General features: G+C 39.0%; 1 protein-coding gene across 2 annotated transcripts in view; it reads right to left on the bottom strand.

Annotated features, from left to right (window-relative positions):
* Positions 1 to 25204, bottom strand: part of Fntb (Farnesyl transferase beta subunit) — a 42274-nt gene that overhangs the window by 9413 nt on the left and 7657 nt on the right. For both annotated transcript variants that reach the window (XM_053788075.2, XM_053788074.2), the window contains exons 5-8: positions 24620 to 24749; positions 21739 to 21871; positions 19478 to 19589; positions 3850 to 3964 (exon numbers count right to left, since the gene is read on the bottom strand). In XM_053788075.2, the coding sequence (XP_053644050.1) occupies positions 3850 to 3964; positions 19478 to 19589; positions 21739 to 21871; positions 24620 to 24749 (490 nt within the window). The remainder of the gene's footprint in view (positions 1 to 3849; positions 3965 to 19477; positions 19590 to 21738; positions 21872 to 24619; positions 24750 to 25204) is intronic.

The raw sequence follows: 25204 nt of genomic DNA, 5'->3' as shown, positions 1-25204 counted from the left end.
CACCTCCAGGACTCATGTTCGGCTAACTGGTTTCGTGGAATTCCTTCAGAAAATATTATCCTGTTCACACTCCAACAGCTCATCAAATCTCAAAAACTATTTGCCTCCACTCTTATCTAACAAGCTCACACATACCTGCTGTATGTCCAAGCCCCTTAAACACAAAACCTTTCTTACCCCCTCCCTCCATCCTTTCCAAGGATGACCCCTACCCCTCCTTCCCTCCATGTCATCCTATTGTGCTCCATTCTCTCTAAATGACCAAATCACCTGAACCCATCCTCAGCCTTCTGAATAATACTGTTCGTAACTCCACACCTAATTTCCACACTACGAATTCTCTGCATAATATTTATGCCACACATTGCCCTAGACACATCTTTACTGCCTCCAACCTGCAACAGTCACAACCCATGCTTCGCACCCATATAATAGTGCTGGGACCACTATAATCTCGCACATTCCTTTCTTTGCCTCCATGGATAATGTTTTTCATCTCCACAGATACCTCAATGCACCACCGACCTTTTTTCCTTCATCAATTCTATGGTTTACCTCTTCCTTCATATATGGCAAATAAAAGTTGGATCAAATACACTAGAATTCATTATAGACCAATGCTTCAGGTAAAAAGCAGGGAAGGTTTAAATCCTTATACAGTCAGACCCCAATTTACTGTATGCACCTGGTATTACAGTATGTACTAAGAAAAGTAGAAAAACAAAGCAGATTTCATGACAATATGCGGGCATTTCAAATGTATTACTATATGCCTGAGCAAAACTTAATAAAAAGGCATAAATATACAGTGCCACATTCATAAAAAGCTATGAATTAGATGAATGTCCAGTTTATTCAATATACAGTGTATTCAATATGTGAATTATAGTACAATATCCATAAATTTCATGCACAATAAGCATATAGTACACTATTGAAAAGTTGTAAACACAAAATTACTCTCAGATGCAGTAAAATTTAATATTACACGAAAAAGTGGAGTGCAGTGCAAGTCTTGAAAATTTTATCTATAACAGATATACAGTGGACCCCCGCTTAACAATCACCTCCCAATGCAACCAATTATGTAAGTGTATTTATGTAAGTGCATTTGTACGTGTATGTTTGGGGGTCTGAAATGGACTAATCTACTTCACAATATTCCTTATGGGAACAAATTCGGTCAGTACTGGCACCTGAACATATTTCTGGAATGAAAAAATATCGTTAACTGGGGGTCCACTATATATGGTTTAGTGGATGGTATGATCACTGAAATACTACTCTACTGTAGAATTCACAACTAACTCACTTGGTGATGAAACTCAAACATAATCAAGTCACTGTCCAGGGTGAACCAAAATGTCCTCTAGCTATACCTCAAATTTATGTTTTAGTTGTACATTGTTCCAGTTATGGTATTGTAACTTATATTCTTCCATACTGAAATATTCTTTTTATTTTACTTTTTTTTTTTAACAAGTTGGCCGTCTCCCACCGAGGCAGGGTGACCCAAAAAGAAAATACTTTCATCATCATTCAATACTTTCACCTCACTCATACATAATCACTGTTTTTGCAGAGGTGCCCAGAACACAACAGTTTAGAAGCATATACATATAAAGATACACAACATATCCCTCCAAACTGCCAATATCCCAAACCCCTCCTTTAAAGTGCAGGCACTGTACTTCCCATTTTCAGTACTCAAGTCCGGCTATATAAAAATAACCGGTTTCCCTGAATCCCTTCACTAAATATTACCCTGCTCACACTCCAACAGCTCATCAGGTCCCAAATACCATTCGTCTCCATTCACTCCTATCTAACACGCTCAAGCATGCTTGCTGGAAGTCCAAGCCCCTACACTCACATCCTGCTCTTCTTCACTCCTAAAAGATGGTATACTTCCCTGGCCAGTGCATGAAATTACCGCCTCCCTTTCCTTGTCGACATTTAAAAGTTCCTCAAAATATTCCTGCCATCTACCCAATACCTCCATCTCCCCATCTACTAACTCCCCTACTCTGTTTTTAACTGAAAAATCCATTTGTTCCCTATCATCTGCTCTCTTTTTACACTCTCTCACCACTCTCTTCACCTTTCTTTTACTCTCCATATACTCTGCTCTTCTTATAACACTTCTGCTTTGTAAAACATCTCATAAGCTACCTTCTTCTCTTTTATCACACCCCTTTACTTCATCATTCCACCAATCACTCCTCTTTCCTCCTGCACCCACCCTCCTATAGCCACAAACTTCTGCCCCACATTCTAATACTGCATTTTTAAAACTATTCCAACCCTCTTCAACACCCACACTACTCATACTTGCACTAGCCCACCTTTCTGCCAATAAATAACAAAAAAGGCACAATACCGTGACTGGAACGATACACAAATAACCCGCACATAAAAGAGAGAAGCTTACGACGACGTTTCGGTCCGACTTAGACCATTGACAAAGTCACACTTTGTCAATGGTCCAAGTCGGACCGAAACGTCGTCGTAAGCTTCTCTCTTTTATGTGCGGGTTATTTGTGTATTTCTGCCAATAGTTGCTTATATCTCACCCGAACTTCTTCCTCCCTTAGTTTATGCACTTTCACCTCTCTCTTACTTGTTGTTGCCATTTTCCTTTTGTCCCATCTACCTCTTACTCTAACTGTAGCTACAACTAAATAATGATCCGATATATCAGTTGCCCCTCTATAAACGTGTACATCCTGGAGCCTACCCATCAACCTTTTATCCACCAATACATAATCTAACAAACTACTCTCATAATGTGCTCTATCATACCTTGTATATTTATTTATCCTCTTTTTCATAAAACATGTATTACTTATTACCAAACCTCTGTCTACACATAGCTCAATTAAAGGCTCCCCATTTTCATTTATCCCTGGCACCCCAAATTTACCTACTACTCTCTCCACAACATTTTTACCCACTTTAGCATTGAAATCCCCAACCACAAGTACTCTCACACTTGGTTCAAAACTCCCCACACACTCACTCAACAATTCCTAAAACCTCTCTCTCTCTCTCTCTCTCTCCTCTACACTTTCTTCTCCAGGTGCATACACTTACTATAACCCACTTTTCACATCCAACCTTTAATTTACTCCACATAATCCTTGAATTAATACATTTATACTCTTTTCCTGCCATAGCTTATCCTCCAACATTATTGCTACTCCTTTAGCTTTCACTCTATTTGAAACCCCTGACCTAATCCCATTTACTTCTCTCCACTGAAACTCTCCTGATCCCCTTTAGCTTTGTTTCACTTAAAGCCAGGACATCCAGCTTCTTCTCATTCATAGTATCCACAATCATCTCTTTCTTATCATTCACACAACATCCACGCACATTTAGACATCCCACTTTGAAAATTTTCTTCTTCTTTTTAGTAATCTGTACAGGAAAAGGGGTTACTAGCTCATTGTTGCCGGCATTTTAGTTGACTTTTACAACACGCATGGCTTACGGAGGAAAGATTCTTATTCCACTTCCCCACCGATATAAAAGGAAGAGTAATAAGAACAAGAACTATTAAGATAAAATCAAAGAAAACTCAGATGAGTGTGTATAAATAAACGTGTACATGTATGCGTAGTGTGACCTAAGTGTAAGTAGAAGTAGCAAGACGTACCTGTAATCTTGCATATTTATGAGACTGACAAAAGACACCAGCAATCCTACCATCATGTAAAACAATTACAGGCTCTCGTTTTACACTCACCTGGCAAGACGGTAGTACCTCCCTGGGTGGTTGCTGTCTACCAACCTACTACACATGTATCATTTACAAAAAAAATACTACAATTACAGTACTAGACTTACCAATTCATTGGAAGGATGTCCCACTATACATTTTTTGTGTATTGCAGGTGTGGAAAAATGTTGTGCTACTGACATACCACTTAATGTGTAACAGGTATGATAGAAGTCAGGTCCCCTGTAATGAAATGCAAAATCCTAAATATCAAAAACATAATACAAATGATTATTAGTTTTAAAGTTATAATTGTCTAAGAGAAATATATAAATACAGAATAATAATAAAATCTTATTTATACATTTCTGATAAATAAGTATAAAGCTACCCACAAAATAATGTTGGGCCAGAGAAGATTATTACTAAACTCATTGGGGTCATACATCACCTGGGAGAATGGGTGGCATTAAGATATGATCCAAGGAAGGGAAGGCAAGCCCAATTCCTTGGGGGCCAGAGAAATAATTTTAGCTATTGCTGAAAGACTTCTCCATAGATCCTTTTCAAGAGGAGTGCCCTGATGCATGAGTTTGACTAAAGGAGTTAAAAAGTTTTCCAACCCAAAAAAAAAAAAAATTTATTAACACACTGGCCGTTTTCTGCTGAGGCAAGGTGACCCGAAAAAGAAGAAACACTTTCATCAGCATTCATTCTGTCACTGTCTTGCCATAGGCATGCTTACATTACAGTTAAAAAACTGCAACATATCAACACTCCTCCTTCAGAGCACAGCGCTGTACTTGCCACCTCCAGGACTCAAGTCCGACTAGCTGGTTTCCCTGAATCCCTTCATAAATATCACTTTGCTCGCACTCCAACAGCATGTCAAGTTATAAAAACTATTTGTTTCCACTCCTAACACATGCATGCTTGCTGGAAGTCCAAGCCCCTTGCACACAAACCTCTTTACCCCCTCCCTCCAACTTTTCCTAGGATGACCCCTACCTTGCCTTCCTTCCACTACAGATTTATATGCCTTCCAAGTCATTCTATTTTGTTCTAGCCTCTGTAAATGTCTGAACCACCTCAACAACCCTTCCTTGCACCTCCTAATCTCCAAGGATTATATTCACACTGCACATTGCCCTCAGACACATCTCCACTGCCTGCAGCCTTCTCCTTGTTTCAACATTCACCACCCATGCTTTGCACCCACATAAGAGCATTAGTACCACTATACATTCCCCTCTTCACTTCCATGGATAATGTGTTTTTTGTCTCCACACTCCTCAATGCTCCCCTCACCCTTTTCCCCCTCCCTTATAAATCCTCAGTGCTCCACTCACCCTTCCCCCTCCCCCCCTCATAAATCCTCAGTGCTCCACTCACCCTTCCCCCTCACCTCCCTCATAAATTCTACGATTCACCTCGTCTTTCATAGACCCGTCTGCTGACGAGTCCATTTCCAAATATCTCAACACATTCACTTCCTCCATACCCTCTCCCTCCAATCTGATATCTAATCTTTCATTACCTAAATTTTTATCCTCATCACCTTGCTCTTTCCTACATTCATTTTTAATTTCCTTCTCTCACATACCCTTCCAAACTCGTTCACTAACCTCTTCAACTTTTCTTCAGAATCTCTCAAAAGCAGTGTCATCAGCAAAAAGCAACTCTAACAACTCCCACTTCGTGTTAGATTCTTTCTCTTAATCCCACACCTCTTGCCAACACCCAAGCATTCACTTCTCTTACAACCCCATCTATAAATATATTGACCAACCATGGTGACATCACATCCCAGTCTAAGGCTGCCTACTTTTACTGGGAAGTAGTCTCCCTCTCTCCTACATACTCTAACTTAAGCCTCACTATCCTCATAAAAACTCTTAACTGCTTTCAGTAACCTACCATTCATTCCATACATTTGCAACATGAGAGAGTGGGTGAGATGTTATCAACAAATTTTGTTGAAAATAAGAAAAAGTTTTGGAGTGAGATTAACAAGTTAAGGAAGCCTAGAGAACAAATGGATTTGTCAGTTAAAAATAGGAGAGGAGAGTTATTAAATGGAGAGTTAGAGGTATTGGGAAGATGAAGGGAATATTTTGAGGAATTGTTGAATGTTGATGAAGATAGGGAAGCTGTGATTTCGTGTATAGGGCAAGGAGGAATAACATCTTGTAGGAGTGAGGAAGAGCCAGTTGTGAGTGTGGGGGAAGTTCGTGAGGCAGTAGGTAAAATGAAAGGGGGTAAGGCAGCTGGGATTGATGGGATAAGGATAGAAATGTTAAAAGCAGGTGGGGATATAGTTTTGGAGTGGTTGGTGCTATTATTTAATAAATGTATGGAAGAGGGTAGGTGCCTAGGGATTGGCAGAGAGCATGCATAGTTCCTTTGTATAAAGGCAAAGGGGACAAAAGAGTGCAAAAATTATAGGGGGATAAGTCTGTTGAGTATACCTGGTAAAGTGTATGGTAGAGTTATTATTGAAAGAATTAAGAGTAAGATGGAGAATAGGATAGCAGATGAACAAGGAGGCTTTAGGAAAGGTAGGTGGTGTGTGGACCAGGTGTTTACAGTGAAACATATAAGTGAACAGTATTTAGATAAGGCTAAAGAGGTTTTTGTGGCATTTATGGATTTGGAAAAGGTGTATGACAGGGTGGATAGGGGGGACAATGTGGCAGATGTTGCAGATATGTGGTATAGGAGGTAGGTAACTGAAAGCAGTGAAGAGTTTTTACGAGGATAGTGAGGCTCAAGTTAGAGTATGTAGGAAAGAGGGAGATTATTTCCCAGTAAAAGTAGGCCTTAGACAAGGATGTGTGATGTCACCGGGGTTGTTCAATATATTTATAGATGGGGTTGTAAGAGAAGTAAATGCGAGGGTTTTGGCAAGAGGTGTGGAGTTAAAAGATAAAGAATCACACATAAAGTGGGAGTTGTCACAGTTGCTCTTTGCTGATGACACTGTGCTCTTGGGTGATTCTGAAGAGAAGTTGCAGAAGTTGGTGGATGAATTTGGTAGGGTATGTAAAAGAAGAAAATTAAAAGTGAATACAGGAAAGAGTAAGGTTATGAGGATAACAAAAAGATTAGGTGATGAAAGGTTGGATATCAGATTGGAGGGAGAGAGTATGGAGGAGGTGAATGTATTCAGATATTTGGGAGTGGACGTGTCAGCGGATGGGTCTATGAAAGATGAGGTGAATCATAGAATTGATGAGGGGAAAAGGGTGAGCGGTGCACTTAGGAGTCTGTGGAGACAGAACTTTGTCCTTGGAAGCAAAGAGGGGAATGTATGAGAGTATAGTTTTACCAACACTCCTGTATGGGTGTGAAGCATGGGTGATGAATGTTGCAGCGAGGAGAAGGCTGGAGGCAGTGGAGATGTCATGTCTGAGGGCAATGTGTGGTGTGAATATAATGCAGAGAATTCGTAGTTTGGAAGTTAGGAGGAGGTGCGGGATTGCCAAAACTGTTGTCCAGAGGGCTGAGGATGGGTTGTTGAGGTGGTTCGGACATGTAGAGAGAATGGAGCGAAACAGAATGACTTCAAGAGTGTATTAGTCTGTAGTGGAAGGAAGGCGGGGTAGGGGTCGGCCTAGGAAAGGTTGGAGGGAGGGGGTAAAGGAGGTTTTGTGTGCAAGGGGCTTGGACTTCCAGCAGGCATGTGTGAGCATACTTGATAGGAGTGAATGGAGACGAATGGTTTTTAATACTTGACGTGCTGTTGAAGTATGAGCAAAGTAACATTTATGAAGGGATTCAGGGAAACCGGCAGGCCGGACTTGAGTCATGGAGATGAGAAGTACAGTGCCTGCACTCTGAAGGAGGGGTGTTAATGTTGTAGTTTAAAAACTGAAGTGTAAAGCACCCTTCTGGCAAGACAGTGATGGAGTGAATGATGGTGAAAGTTTTTCTTTTTCAGGCCACCCTGCCTTGGTGGGAATCGGCCAGTGTGTTAATAAATAAAAAAATATTTGCAACATCTGCCACACTGCTCTCCTGTCCACCCTATCATATGCCTTTTTCCAAATCCATAACTGCAACGAAAACTTCTTTACCCTTATCTAAATACTGTTCACCTATATGCTTCATGTAAACACTTTGTCTACACGCCCCCTACCCTTCCTAAAGCTTCCTTGTTCATTTGTGATTCTGCTCTCTGTCTTACTCTTAATTCTTTCAAAAATAACTCTACTATACACTTACCAGATATACTCAACGGGCTTCTTTCAACAAACAGGCCATATCCCACAAAAGCAGGGTGGCCCCAAAAGAAAAACGAAAGTTTCTCTTTATAAATTTAGTTATGTATACAGGAGGAGTTACTAGCCCCTTGCTCCTGGCAGTTTAGTGGCCTCTTATGACACTCATACTCAACAGGCTTTATTCCCCTCTAATTTTTACACTCTTTTGTTCCCTTTTCCCTTATACAAAGGAACTATGCATGCTCTCTGTCAGTCCCTAGGTACCTTCCCCTCTTCCATACATTTAAATAAAAGCACCAACCATTCCAAAACTATATCTCCACCTACTTTTAACATTTGTCTTTATCCCATCAATCCCAGCTGCTTTACCCCTTTTCATTCTAGCCACTGCTTCACACACCTTCCCCACACTCGCAACTGGTTCTTCCTCACTCCTCCCTGCCCAAAGCACGAAATCACAGCTTCCCTACCTTCATCAACATTTAACAGTTCCTTAAAATATTCCGTCCATCTTCCCAATGCTTCCAACTCTCCATCTAATAACGCTCCTCTCCTATTTTTAACTGTCAAATCAATTTGTTCCCTAGGCTTTCTTATGAATCTCACTCCAAAACTTTTTCTTATTCTCAGCAAAATTTGTTGATAGTATCTCACTCACTCTCTCATTTGCTCTCCTTTAACATTCCTTCACCACTTTCTTAACCTCTCTTTTTCTCTCCATATAGTCCTCCCTCCTTGCATCACTTCTACTTTGTAAAAACTTCTCATATGCTAACTTTTTCTCTTGCTACTCTCTTTACCTCATTATTCCACCAATCGCTCTCCTTCCCTCTTGTAACCACATCTGATGAACACTCTTAACACTAACAATGATTTCTAAGAAAATTTCTTAGCTATAACTTTAGGATGTGACAATTTTGTCGGTGTGTTTTATTTTTAAAAATTTATTAAAAAAAAAAAAACAGTAAAAACTTATCATCCTATGCTGCAGTGAATATTCAAAAACTGAAGCATAGTGACAAAATCTGGTATAACATTAACAGGTTTATCCAAACTAGTCTCTGTCAGACTTTTTTTTTTTTTTTTTTTCACTAATTCTAAGCTTATACAGTACAGTCTTCATGAGTTTTTTATTATATCAGATGTGCTTCAGGGAGTGGTGCTCCATGAACCATGGCCACAACTTTTTTTTTTCTAGGAGGAACGAAATTGCACAAGACGATTGAAGGCTGAAAAATAGAATATAGTATACATTGTGCCAGGCTTCCCACAGGGCCATAAATAAATCCATTATGTTTAATGACATTTAATGTTTATTTTTAACATGCCTGACATTTCCCATTAAGGCAAAGTGTGTGGATATCACAGTTCAAATGATCTACCGAATAACATCACCCACATACAGCTTTCTTGCAAGCACTACTTCCCACCTCTAGAAATTAATTCCTAGTAAGCTGTTTTCCTGAATTCCTTCATGTTATCTTACTATGCAGTTCTAGAAAGAGATAATCATATTGTACCCTTGGAGAAAATGAGTTATGAAATTTTTTTTTTTTTAACACATCGGCCGTTTTCCACCGCGGAAAGGTGACCCAAAAAAAAGAAAAAACTTTCACCATTCAACACTTTCACCATCACTCATACATAATCACTGTCTTTGCAGAGGCACTCAGATATGACAGTTTAGATGTCCCTCCAAACTGCCAATATCCCAAATCCCTCCTTTAAAGTGCAGGCATTGTACTTCCCATATCTAGGACTCAAGTCCAGCTAACAGGTTTCCCTGAATCCCTTCACAAAATATTAGCCTGCTCACACTCCAATAGTTCGTCAGGTCCCAAAAACCATTCGTCTCCACTCATTCCTAACTAACATGCTCACGCACGCTTGCTGAAAGTCCAAGCCCCTCACCCACAAAACCTCTTTTACCCCTTCCCTCTAACCTTTTTGGGGATGACCACTACCTTGTCATCCTTCCCCTACAGATTTATATGCTCTCCAAGTCATTCTACTTTGTTCCAGGCTCTTTAAATGACCAAACCACCTCAACAACCCCTATTCAGTCCTCTGACTAATACTTTTAGTAACTCCACACCTTCTAATTTCCATATTCCGAATTCTCTGCATAATATTTACACCACACATTGCCCTTAGACATGACATCTCCACTGACTCCAGCCTTCTCCTCACTGCAGCATTTACAACCCATGCCTCATACCCATATAAGTGTTGGTACCACTATACTCTTGTACATTCCCTTTTTTGCCTCCATGGATAACATTTTTTGTCTCCACAGATACCTCAACGCACCACTCACCTTTTTTTCTTCATCAATTCTATGGTTAACCTCATCCTTCATAAACCCATCCACTGACAAGTCAACTCCCAAATACAGTGGAACCTCTACTTGCATGCCCATCCACGTGCAAATTTTCCAAATACGAGAAGTAGATGGGTCGATTTTTTGCTTCCATACGCGAGCGAAATTTTCATAAGCGAGCAGGACTCAAGGGAGGTTCCTCGATGCTGGTGAGGAGATCTTGATCTAGGGAATTGGATCTCATTTGTCTGTTGGACTATCTTATTGAAACTTGGACAATATATGGTGGAAAGATGCTTCTTAATGTACACCAAAAATGAAAGAAATCGGAGCATAAATAATGAGTTCACCTCTCAGCAACTAGCCACACCTTAACGGTATTTTTGTATGGTTTTTATGGTTGTATTCTCGTTTTTTTGGTCTCATTTGATAGAATGGAAGATATATTACATAGATATGATTTTGATTGCTTTCACGACAAAAAGTACCTTGAAATTGAGCTCAACGTAGGACAAATGTTCGATTGTTTTGGCTATGTTCAAGAGTAAACAAATGACGTCACTGCCCATTCCAATATGCAGTCGTGAATGGGTTGACCTTTATACAATTATAAGAACATAAGAAAGGAGGAACACTGCAGGAGGCCTGTTGGCCCATACTAAGCAGGTCCTTTACAATTCATCCCACTAACAAAACATTTGCCCAACCCAATTTTCAATGCCACCCAAGAAATAAGCTCTGATGTGAAAGTCCCACTCAAATCCAACCCCTCCCACTCATGTACTTATCCAACCTAAATTTGAAACTACCCAAAGTCCCAGCCTCAATAACCCAACTAGGTAGACTGCTCCACTCATCAACTACCCTATTTCCAAACCAATACTTTCCTATGTCCTTTCTAAATCTAAACTTATCTAATTTAAATCCATTACTGCAGGTTCTCTCTTGGAGAGACATCCTCAAGACCTTATTAATATCCCCTTTATTAATACCTATCTTCCACTTACACACTTCGATCAGGTCTCCCCTCATTCTTTGTCTAACAAGTGAATGTAACTTAAGAGTCTTCAATCTTTCTTCATAAGGAAGATTTCTAATGCTATGTATTAATTTAGTCATCCTACGCTGAATGTTTTCTAACGAATTTATGTCCATTCTGTAATATGGAGACCAGAACTGAGCTGCATAATCTAGGTGAGGCCTTACTAATGATGTACAAAGCTGCAGTATGACCTCTGGACTTCTGTTGCTTACACTTCTTGATATAAATCCCAGTAATCTATTTGCCTTATTACGTACGCTTAGGCATTGCTGTCTTGGTTTAAGGTTGCTGCTCACCATAACCCCCAAGTCCTTTTTGCAATCTGTATGGCTAAGTTCTACATCATTTAACTTATAAGTACTAGGGTTATGGGCACTCCCAAGCTTCAGAACCTTGCATTTATCTACATTGAACTGCATTTGCCACTTTTCTGACCAAGAATAGAGTTTGTTTAAATCCTCCTGAAGTTCCATAACATCTACGTTTGAATCAATTATCCTACCTATCTTTGTGTCATCGGCGAATTTGCTCATATCACTAGTAATTCCCTCATCAAGATCATTGATATATATTATAAACAACAACGGGCCCAAGACTGATCCCTGTGGAATGCCACTTGTTACAGATCCCCACTCGGATTTAACCCCATTTATGGACACTCTCTGCTTCCTGTCAGTGAGCCATGACTCGATCCACGAGAGCACTTTTCCCCCAATGCCATGAGCTGCCACTTTCTTTAACAGTCTATGGTGCGGAACTCTATCAAAAGCCTTACTAAAATCTAAGTAAATAATATCAAATTCTTTATCGTGGTCAACAGCCTCAAAAGCTTCACTGAAGAAAGTTAATAAATTAGTTAGACAAGACCGGCCTCTTGTGAATCCATGCTGAGTATCATTAATCAAGCTATGCTTATCGAGATGGCTTCTTATAATTTCAGCTATAATTGACTCTAGTAATTTGCCTACAATTGAGGTCAGGCTTATTGGGCGGTAATTTGACGGTAACGACTTGTCCCCTGTTTTAAAAATAGGAATTACATTAGCCATCTTCCACATATCAGACACTACACCTGTTTGAAGAGATAAATTAAAAATATTAGTTAATGGTTCACAGAGTTCCATTTTGCATTCCTTAAGAACCCTTGAAAAAACCTCATCAGGACCCGGCGACTTATTTTGCTTCAGTCTGTCTATCTGCTTCACAACCATTTCACTAGTGACTGTGATGTTACATAATTTATCTTCTTCTAGCCAACTATAAAAATTAATTACTGGAATATTGTTAGTGTCTTCCTGTGTAAAAACTGAGAGAAAATAATTATTAAAAATCGAGCACATTTCATTCTCTTTGTCAGTAAGGTGCCCATAGTTATTTTTAAGGGGACCTATCTTATCTCTAACTTTTGTTCTATAGACCTGGAAAAAACTTTTTGGGTTAGTTTTAGAATCCCTAGCAACTTTAATTTCATAGTCCCTTTTAGCTTTTCTTATCCCCTTTTTAATGTCCCTCTGAATGTCAATATACTGATTCATAAGATGACCCTCACCTCTTTTGATATGCCTATAAATTCCTTTCTTATGCCCTAGTAGATATTTGAGCCTATTATTCATCCATTTTGGGTCATTTCTATTTGATCTAATTTCTTTATATGGGATAAACGTTCTTTGAGCAGCATGTATAGTGTTCAGAAAACTGTCATATTGATAGCTCACTTCGTTACCCCAGTCAACAGATAAGTGTTCTCTAAGCCCATCGTAATCTGCTAAGCGAAAATCTGGGACTGTTACTGAGTTATCGCTACTATCGTACTTCCATTCAATGCTAAATGTAATTGATTTGTGGTCGCTAGCACCCAGTTCCTCTGAAATTTCTAAATTATTAACAAGGGATTCATTGTTTGCCATAACTAAGTCAAGCAGGTTATTTCCCCTTGTAGGTTCTGTCACAAACTGCTTCAAAAAACAATCCTGAACTACTTCTACGAAGTCGTATGATTCTAAATTCCCAGTCAAGAAATTCCAATCAATATGACTAAAGTTAAAGTCTCCTAGAATTACTACATTATCGTGCCTTGTGGCCTTAACAATTTCCTCCCATAGTAGTCTCCCTTGGTCCCTATCTAAGTTTGGGGGACGGTATATCACTCCTAAAATCAGTTTTTCATGCCCCCTCTGAAAATTCTATCCAAACAGACTCTGTATGTGTTACTTCAGACTTAATACCCGTTTTTATGCAACACAGTTCAAGCGATCTCGGACATACAATGCCACCCCACCCCCCTACCCGATACTTCTATCTACTTGGAACAATTTAAAACCCTGAATACGACATTCCGCAGGCATGTCCCGACTTTTTGAATTAAACCACGTCTCAGTTAAGGCAAATACATCAATGTTACCTGCACTAGCAACTAATCTCAACTCGTCCATCTTATTCCTAGCACTACGGCAATTAGCATAATAAACATTGAAAGACTCTCCTTTCTCTTTACCCTTCCTGCTCATTTCTGTTTTTCTACTAAACTTATTACTGTCCTTATCACCCAAAGTCCCTGGCTTTTCAATATCTACCTCGTTCTGCTTATTACTAGTTTCCCTAGAACTCGTAATATTACTACACTGGGACTTCACTGTTTTCCTGCCAAAACCCATACCACTAACTATTCCTAGTTTAAAGTCCTAACTGCTCCCTCCACTGCAGTTGCCAGTGCTACCACCCCAGACCTAGATAAGTGAACCCCATCCCTGGCATACATGTCATTTCTGCCATAGAAGAGGTCCCAGTTGTTAATGAATGTTACCGCAGTAAGGCAGTAGTCTGCATAACAGTAAATCTTATATTTTTGGTGTGAATAAAAATTACAAATTATTTATATTGTAATAATAATAATACGTATAATCTTTCAACAAACCAGCCGTATCCCACCAAGGTAGGGTGGCCCAAAAAGAAAAACGAAAATTTCTCTTTTTAAATTTAGTAATTTATACAGGAGAAGGGGTTACAAGGCCCTTGCTCCTGGCATTTTAGTTGCCTCTTACAACATGCATAGCTTACAGAGGAAGAATTCTGTTCCACTTCTCCATAGAGATAAACAAAGAAGTAAACAAGAACAAGAACTAGTAAGAAAATAGAAGAAAACCCAGAGGGGTATGTATATATATGCTTGTACATGTATGTGTAGTGTGACCTAAGTGTAATTAGAAGTAGTAAGACGTACCTGAAATCTTGCATGTTCATGAGACAGAAAAAAGGACACCAGCAATCCTACCATCATGTAAAACAATTACAGGCTTTCGTTTTACACTCACTTGGCAGGACGGTAGTACCTCCCTGGGTGGTTGCTGTCTACCAACCTACTACCTAGATACATATAATAATAGTATAATAATAATAATAATAATAATAATAATAATAATAATAATAATAATTTTTTTTTTTTTTTTTTTTTTTTTCAACAAGTCGGCCGTCTCCCACCGAGGCAGGGTGACCCAAAAAAGAAAGAAAATCCCCAAAAAGAAAATACTTTCATCATCATTCAACACTTTCACCACACTCGCACATTATCACTGTTTTTGCAGAGGTGCTCAGAATACAACAGTCTAGAAGCATAAACATATAAAGATACACAACATATCCCTCCAAACTGCCAATATCCCAAACCCCTCCTTTAAAGTGCAGGCATTGTACTTCCCATTTCCAGGACTCAAGTCCGACTATATGAAAATAACCGGTTTCCCTGAATCCCTTCACTAAATATTACCCTGCTCACACTCCAACAGATCGTCAGGTCCCAAGTACCATTCGTCTCCATTCACTCCTATCTAACACGCTCACGCACGCTTGCTGGAAGTCCAAGCCCCTTACCCACAAAACCTCCTTTACCCCCTCTCTCCAACCCTTTCGAGGACGACCCCTACCCCGCCTTCCTTCCCCTATAGATTTATATGCTTTCCATGTCATTCTACTGTGATCCATTCTCTCTAAATGACCAAACCACCTCAACAACCCCTCTTCTGCCCTCTGACTAATACTTTTATTAACTCCACACCTTCTCCTAATTTCCACACTCCGAATTTTCTGCATAATATTTACACCACACATTGCCCTTAAACAGGACATCTCCGCTGCCTCCAACCGTCTCCTCGCTGCTGCATTTACCACCCAAGCTTCACACCCATATAAGAGTGTTGGTACTACTATACTTTCATACATTCCCTTCTTTGCCTCCATAGATAACGTTTTTTGACTCCACATATACCTCAACGCACCACTCACCTTTTTTCCCTCATCAATTCTATGATTAACCTCATCCTTCATAAATCCATCCGCCGACACGTCAACTCCCAAGTATCTGAAAACATTCACTTCTTCCATACTCCTCCTCCCCAATTTGATATCCAATTTTTCTTTATCTAAATCATTTGACACCCTCATCACCTTACTCTTTTCTATGTTCACTTTCAACTTTCTACCTTTACACACATTCCCAAACTCATCCACTAACCTTTGCAATTTTTCTTTAGAATCTCCCATAAGCACAGTATCATCAGCAAAAAGTAACTGTGTCAATTCCCATTTTGAATTTGATTCCCCATAATTTAATCCCACCCCTCTCCCAAACACCCTAGCATTTACTTCCTTTACAACCCCATCTATAAATATATTAAACAACCATGGTGACATTACACATCCCTGTCTAAGACCTACTTTTACCGGGAAGTAGTCTCCCTCTCTTCTACACACCCTAACCTGAGCCTCACTATCCTCATAAAAACTCTTTACAGCATTTAATAACTTACCACCTATTCCATATACTTGCAACATCTGCCACATTGCTCCTCTATCCACTCTATCATATGCCTTTTCTAAATCCATAAATGCAATAAAAACTTCTCTATCTTTATCTAAATACTGTTCACATATATGCTTCAATGTAAACACCTGATCTACACATCCCCTACCCACTCTAAAACCTCCTTGCTCATCCGCAATCCTACATTCTGTCTTACCTCTAATTCTTTCAATTATAACCCTACCGTACACTTTTCCTGGTATACTCAGTAAGCTTATTCCTCTATAATTTTTACAGTCTCTTTTGTCCCCTTTCCCTTTATATAAAGGGACTATACATGCTCTCTGCCAATCCCTAGGTACCTTCCCCTCTTTCATACATTTATTAAACAAAAGTACCAACCACTCCAACACTATATCCCCCCCTGCTTTTAACATTTCTGTCATGATCCCATCAGTTCCAGCTGCTTTACCCCCTTTCATTTTACGTAATGCCTCACGTACCTCCCCCACACTTACATTCTGCTCTTCTTCACTCCTAAAAGATGGTATACCTCCCTGACCAGTGCATGAAATTACTGCCTCTGTTTCTTCCTTAACATTTAAAAGTTCCTCAAAATATTCTCGCCATCTTCCCAATACCTCCATCTCCCCATCTACTAACTCCCCTACTCTGTTTTTAACTGACAAATCCATATTTTCCCTAGGCTTTCTTAACTTGTTTAACTCACTCCAAAATTTTTTCTTATTTTCATTAAAATTTCTTGACAGTGCCTCTCCCACTCTATCATCTGCTCTCCTTTTGCACTCTCTCACCACTCTCTTTACCTTTCTTTTACTCTCCATATACTCTGCTCTTCTTATAACACTTCTGCTTTGTAAAAACCTCCCATAAGCTACCTTTTTCTCTTTTATCACACCCTTTACTTCATCATTCCACCAATCACTCCTCTTTCCTCCTGCCCCCACCCTCCTATAACCACAAACTTCTGCCCCACATTCTAATACTGCATTTTTAAAACTATTCCAACCCTCTTCAACCCCCCCACTACTCATCTTTGCACTAGCCCACCTTTCTGCCAATAGTCGCTTATATCTCACCCGAACTTCCTCCTCCCTTAGTTTGTACACTTTCACCTCCCTCTTACTTGTTGTTGCCACCTTCCTCTTTTCCCATCTACCTCTTACTCTAACTGTAGCTACAACTAAATAATGATCCGATATATCAGTTGCCCCTCTATAAACATGTACATCCTGGAGCCTACCCATCAACCTTTTATCCACCAATACATAATCTAATAAACTACTTTCATTACGTGCTACATCATACCTTGTATATTTATTTATCCTCTTTTTCATAAAATATGTATTACTTATTACCAAATTTCTTTCTACACATAGCTCAATTAAAGGCTCCCCATTTACATTTACCCCTGGCACCCCAAATTTACCTACTACTCCCTCCATAACATTTTTACCCACTTTAGCATTAAAATCCCCAACCACCATTACTCTCACACTTGATTCAAAACTCCCCACGCATTCACTCAACATTTCCCAAAATCTCTCTCTCTCCTCTACACTTCTCTCTTCTCCAGGTGCATACACGCTTATTATAACCCACTTTTCACATCCAATCTTTATTTTACTCCACATAATCCTTGAATTAATACATTTATAGTCCCTCTTTTCCTGCCATAGCTTATCCTTCAACATTATTGCTACTCCTTCTTTAGCTCTAACTCTATTTGAAACCCCTGACCTAATCCCATTTATTCCTCTCCACTGAAACTCTCCCACCCCCTTCAGCTTTGTTTCACTTAAAGCCAGGACATCCAGCTTCTTCTCATTCATAACATCCACAATCATCTCTTTCTTATCATCTGCACAACATCCACGCACATTCAGACTTCCCACTTTGACAATTTTCTTCTTCTTATTCTTTTTAGTAATCTTTACAGGAAAAGGGGTTACTAGCCCATTGTTCCCGGCATTTTAGTTGACTTTTACAACACGCATGGCTTACGGAGGAAAGATTCTTATTCCACTTCCCCATGGATATAAAAGGAAAATTAATAAGACCAAGAACTATTAAGATAAAATCAAAGAAAACTCAGATGAGTGTGTATAAATAAATGTGTACATGTATGTGTAGTGTGACCTAAGTGTAAGTAGAAGTAGCAAGACATGCCTGTAATCTTGCATATTTATGAGACAGACAAAAGACATCAGCAATCCTACCATCATGTAAAACAATCACAGGCTTCGTTTTACATTCACTTGGCAGGACGGTAGTACCTCCCTGGGTGGTTGCTGTCTACCAACCTACTACCATATAATAATAATATATTAAAATATATATAATAATAATGTACTACATAACAATAATTATAATAATAGACAGTTTCAAAAGGCCGTCACTATTTGGCAGTGTTTACCACAACAAAGAGGGAGCAGTTGTGGCGCCTCCACCTGTTACATAATGACATATTTTATTCATTCTAGAGTATATATCAGGGTTCTGTGTTATTTATATTGTTTATGTCATATTAGATGAAATGTGATAGATAAATAAGCTGTAGAGTTGATTATAGCGAAATATTCAAGGAGTATTTTGTCCTGTTTCCAGACAAGCACTCGTCGCCCGCCGCCATCGTCACACATATATAGTGACATATTTTATTCATTCTAGAGTATATATCAGGTTTCTATGTTATTTATATTGCTTGTTATGTCATATTAGATGAATTGTGATAGATAAATAAGCCGTAGAGATGACGAATGCGAAATATTCAAGAAGTATTTTGTCCGGTCTCCAGACAAACTCTCATCCACCGCCGACACTGCCCAAACCAATACATGAATGACATATTTTATTCATTTTAGAGTATAAATCAGGTTTCAATGTTATTTATATTGTTCAATATGTCATATTAGATGAATTGTGATAGATAAATAAACAGTAGAGTTGATATTAGCAAAATTATTTTAGTACTGAATTCCACTGGAATGGATTAATTGCATTTCAATTAATTTAAATGAGGAAAATTGACTCTGCAAATGAGCAAATCCAGTTATGAGCAAGGTCATGGAATGGATTAAATTCGCAAGCAGAGGTTCCACTGTATATCTGAAAACATTCACTTCTTCCATACCCTTCCCTCCAATGTAATATCTAATTTTTCTTTATCTAAATCATTTGATACCCTCATCACCTTACTCTTATCTATGTTCGCTTTCAATTTTCTACCTTTACACAAAAAAATATTCAGATAATTTCTTCCTTTTACAATCATTAGTGATAGCACAATATTTAACATATCCAGCCTAAGACACTTGGGTCACAGATCATATACAGAGTAGAGACAAAAACATACTTTCCAGGTTTATCAATGAGTCCACCTCGTTGATGCTGACAACATAATAGTAAATATTCTTGAAGTGCCTCTTGATGGAACATCCAATGTTCAGCGCTGATATTTACTGCATCTACAATATAAATATTTTATTAAACAATGTCAAGTAAATACAGTTCAGTTGCATTAAGACAGTCAAGGTAGTTCTCATTCTCTAATCCAAAATATATCTTACAATGCAAAAGTTATGTTAGCACACTCCTGGCAAGAAGCATGAATGGGTTTTCTTCTTTGGGTTACCCTGCCTGGGCCGAAGATAGCCACTGAGAGGAAAAAAAGCCTAACACAGGCTTTAATAAGTTGTCAATTAAATATGCATACAATTTCCTGCTCTATAATACTGTCTGTATAATCAATCATTTTGGGTTTAGTGTTTAGTTTTGATTGCAACAATTATAATTTATAATACTGATCATCTTGATTTTTTTTTTTTTCTTTTTTTTTTTTTTTTTTTTAACAAGTCAGCCGTCTCCCACCAAGGCAGGGTGACCCAAAAAGAAAGAAAATCCCCAAAAAGAAAATACAGTGGACCCCCGGTTAACGATATTTTTTCATTCCAGAAGTATGTTCAGGTGCCAGTACTGACCGAATTTGTTCCCATAAGGAATATTGCGAAGTAGATTAGTCCATTTCAGACCCCCAAACATACACGTACAAACGCACTTACATAAATACACTTACATAATTGGTCGCAATGGGAGGTGATCGTTAAGCGGGGGTCCACTGTACTTTCATCATCATTCAACACTTTCACCTCACTCACACATAATCACTGTTTTTGCAGAGGTGCTCAGAACACAACAGTTTAGAAGTATATGTACATATAAAGATACACAACATATCCCTCCAAACTGCCAATATCCCGAACCCCTCCTTTAGAGTGCAGGCATTGTACTTCCCATTTTCAAGACTCAAGTCCGGCTATATAAAAATAACCGGTTCCCCTGAATCCCTTCACTAAATATTACCCTGCTCACACTCCAACAGATCATCAGGTCCCAAATACCATTCATCTCCATTCACTCCTATCGAACATGCTCACGCACGCCTGCTGGAAGTCCAAGCCCCTCGCCCACAAAACCTCCCTTACCCCTTCCTTCCAACCTTTTCGAGGACAACCCCTACCCCGCCTTCCTTCCTCTACAGATTTAAACGCTCTCCATGTAATTCTACTATTCTGATTTGAGCAATAATTTTAAGCTACATGTTTTTCACTTTTTGTATTTCAAAATGATCTTTATAGCCCCTGCACACTGAGACAATAAACAAACACAACTAGTAATGATTAATCTCCAATATGGCATGCTATATACATGTATATATATAAATAAAGTAGTCCAAAACCTAGTCTGGTGTATAAGCGGGGCCTGCCTGTATGTTCAGTACGTATGCTTTATCTATCCAAGAAAAGAATGGCTTTCATAATTTATCATTCGTGTTTGACATAAATGGTTTTAAGAATGTGAATCCAGAAATTAAAAAATAAAATTTTCTTGAAATAATATACTGTAAATTGCTCTACAGATGATAAATATGATGAATTCATTATGTCATAGTATGTGTATGCAAAAAAATAGGTTACCAATGTTGCAGCAAGGAAAAGCTGGAGGCAGTGGAGATGTCGTGTCTGGGCTATGTGTGGTGTAAATATGCAGAAAATTTGTAGCTTGGAGATTAGGTGTAGAGTTACTGAAAGTATTATCTAGAGAGCTGAGAAGGGGTTGTTGAGGTGATCTGAACATTTAGAGAGGATGAAGCTGAATAGGATGACTTGTAGGATGTACAAATCTGTAGTGGAAGGATTTAGGGTAAGGGTCTCTCTAAGAAAGGTTGGAGGGTCAGGGTAAAGGTTTTGTATGCAAGGGCTTGGACATCCAGAAGATGTGTGTAAGAATGTTATATACGAGTGGAGGCAAATGGTTTTTATGACGACATTCTGGTGGAGTGTTAGCAAGGTAACAATTATGAAAGGATTCAGGGAAACCAGTTAGCTGGACTTGAGTCCTAGAGGTGGGAAGTATAGTGCCTGCACTCTGAAGGAGAGGTGGGGATATTTGCAGTTTGGATGGGTATCTGAATTGTATTATCAGTATGCCTCTGGTAAGACAAGGATAGAGTAAGTGATGGTGAAAATGTTTCTTCTTTTTTTTTTGGGTCACCCTACCTCAGTGGGAGATGGGCAGTGTGTTAAAAAATATTAAAAGATGCTAAAATGATATTACCTTCCTGAGTCAGAAGAGTATGCAGTATTGGGAATAGCCCTCCTTGCCAAAAAGAGTAGCAACCATCCACTAGTTTATTTGTGCGACCTTGAAAGCCTCCCTCAAAACGCATCTGACGGTTTACCGCCCACCTCTGAAAACAGGATTCACAATCAACAAATAATAAAAAACAGCATGGTTACATTCTCCTAATCCACAAGTACTCCAGTCACCTGACCAAACCTAATCTTTGCCCTAATACTCCAATACTGAGATCCCTTATATTTCTGAAAGAGTTTGAACTCTAATCTTTTCTATATAGATAGAAAATTTAGCAAATAAACTGATATGATGGCCTCACAAGCTTATTAAAACATTATTATTATCATCATAATACTTAAATATTTTCTTTTTAATGAACCAGCCATATCCCACTGAGGGAGGGTGACCTAAAAAGAAAAATGAAAGCTTTTGTTTTTTAAATTTAGTAAACCGTAATAATATGTTCCATATAATACATTATTACATTAGGTAAATGCTCCTAAGAGCAATTCTCAAATAAAGGAGAGCAGAAGAGTCAGTGCCAGAAGTGTACAGGATACAGACATGTCTTAACACATGCTAATACGGCTGGAATGTACACAAGTGCAAACTATGTTTAACTAGAAAAAGTGTTAGTCTACATAACACTCTGGTATGTGTCTTCAGCAACCACTTATCACACCTACCCTTGTTGGTGAAAAGCTAGAATTACATTTAATGATCACAGGCCAGCCACATTCTCCTATGGATGTATTACACTATCTACATTCTACCCAATACCCTTAACTACTACTACTACCCAATGTTATGTCAAAATGTTCTTTAACACATGTGAAATAGCTGTACACATTTTTCATTTATACAGGAAGACCCTGCTTATACAGCAGGTTAGGTTCCAGACTACTGCTGTAAAGCAAAAATTGCTGTAAAGTGAATAAATCACAGCCTTTTTTTCACTTTCTGATGAATATAAAAGTATGATAACACATATATACTATCATATATTAAGTGAGCAATATAGTTAGGCCTAAAAAATGCATATACAGTACACACATTACTTAAAATATTTTTCGTCCTTAGCTTATAGTGAGTAGTGAATATATTTATTGTAGGAAGTCTGAATAAATGAAATCGGTATAACTGAAAAAACGCTGTATTAGTGAAATGCTGTAAGGCAAAGCGCTGTAAAGCGGGGCTTGCCTATACTGTATATATAATTTCTTGCATACATTCACTTGGCATTAATAACAACTTCAGAACAGTGTCTATCTGTACCATGTACCCTGTCAGCATGTCACATTATACAATATTTTCTTATTCCAACTTGTTTAAAAATATAGTACCAAGTATGCCATAGCAAATTAAAGATGGGTGGGTAAATTATTGTATGGTTTTACCTGGAGTTTACCTGGAGAGAGTTCCGGGGTTCAACGCCCCCGCGGCCCAGTCTGTGACCAGGCCTCCTGGTGGATCAGAGCCTGATCAACCAGGCTGTTACTGCTGGCTGCATGCAAACCAACGTACGAGCCACAGCCCGGCTGATCAGGAACCGACTTTAGGTGCTTGTCCAGTGCCAGCTTGAAGACTGCCAGGGGTCTGTTGGTAATCCCCCTTATGTATGCTGGGAGGCAGTTGAACAGTCTCGGGCCCCTGACACTTATTGTATGGTCTCTTAACGTGCTAGTGACACCCTTGCTTTTCATTGGGGGGTTGTTGCATCGTCTGCCAAGTCTTTTGCTTTCGTAGTGAGTGATTTTCATGTGCAAGTTCGGTACTAGTCCCTCTAGGATTTTCCAGGTGTATATAATCATGTATCTCTCCCGCCTGCATTCCAGGGAATACAGGTTCAGGAATCTCAAGCGCTCCCAGTAATTGAGGTGTTTTATCTCCGTTATGCGCGCCATGAAGGTTCTCTGTACATTTTCTAGGTCGGCAATTTCACCTGCCTTGAAAGGTGCTGTTAGTGTGCAGCAATATTCCAGCTAGGTAGAACAAGTGACCTGAAGAGTGTCATCATGGGCTTGGCATCCCTCGTTTTGAAGGTTCTCATTATCCATCCTGTCATTTTTCTAGCAGATGCAGAAAGCAGAGCTCCTCTTTACACTATTCATGCTAGTCCAACTTTCAGAAAGGACCAATTACAGGAGGGCCCTACATATACAGAACCCTCTTTTTGGTGTTTTACATTTTGGTTGGCTTTCAACTAAGCCATTATTCATTATGCTGAGTTCTTTTACTGCTTTTCCACTGTTTTCTTACAACAGTTGGCATAAGAGAAGGGCAACCAGCACCATATTTTAAGGTAAGTATTGTATATACTGTGAGTGGTATTTAGCACGTTATCAGGCATTTTAGATGCATTCGATAATGAAAAACACACTTTTCCACCTGCCAGAGATTTCTGATTACTGTACGGGGTCAGGAACTTCAGAGTCATGCAAAAGGGGCCCTCCTGTATAGTAATGGTACAAGAAACTATGTCCCCTGACAGAGTTTAGCTCATTCATTTTATAAACAAAATGACCTGGTAACAGTTCTACCTGACCATGTAAAGCCTAGAGATAAAATAGTAAAAACAAATTTCAAAGTTCCCACCCACTACATTATATTAACAAATGCCCATCCCAATCACTTCCCATGCCCATGGCACATGCAATGCATAGAGTGGACCTTGTGACCCATCTTCACCATGGGGTAAGCTACTGAGATCACATAAGACTGAACTCTCCTGCTTCATAATAACAAGTAAAAAAGCCTTAATCAAATACCAACAATAGTTACCAGAACATCTAATATCATTATGCTGAAAAACATAAGATTAAAATATTACAATAGTGACAAACAATGAAAGTTCACTGACCAGAAGAGCTGGTGTGTGACAGAGGTGGTGTGCATGCAGGAGGGTGAGAGCTGCCAAGCCACAAAAAGTGTAGCCGCCATGAGCTTCCATGCCAGGCGTTCCACTGAATCCACCCTCATATGATTGGCACCTAAGAAAATGACATTAACTATAGCTGTAAATATTGTACTGCATGCACAAAAATGAACTGAGGAACACAGCCAATATATTAAAAACAAAATGCAGTACAGTACTGTATTTAATCTTTATTCACATAAGACACCCATCATAAAAATATTTTCTATATTCTCTTATCACCTAGGTAGTAGGTTGATAGACAGCAACAGCCCAGGGAAGTGCTACCACCCTGCCGAGTATAAAACAAAATCCTGCAATTGTTTTACATGATGGTAGGATTGCTGGTGTCTTTCTTCTGTCTGATAAACATGCAAGATTTCAGGTACATCTTGCTACTTTTACTTACACTTAGGCCACACTATCCATGTATGTACAAGCATATATACACACACCCCTCTGGGTTTTCTTCTATTTTCTTACTAGTTCTTGTTCTTGTTTACTTCTTATTTCCATGGGGAAGTGGAATAG

This window comes from Cherax quadricarinatus, chromosome 46 (assembly GCF_038502225.1).
Source record: "Cherax quadricarinatus isolate ZL_2023a chromosome 46, ASM3850222v1, whole genome shotgun sequence".
NCBI classification, from domain to species: Eukaryota; Metazoa; Arthropoda; class Malacostraca; order Decapoda; family Parastacidae; genus Cherax; species Cherax quadricarinatus.
Note: the sequence above shows the minus strand (reverse complement) of the source record. Positions and strands in the feature narration are given on the sequence as shown.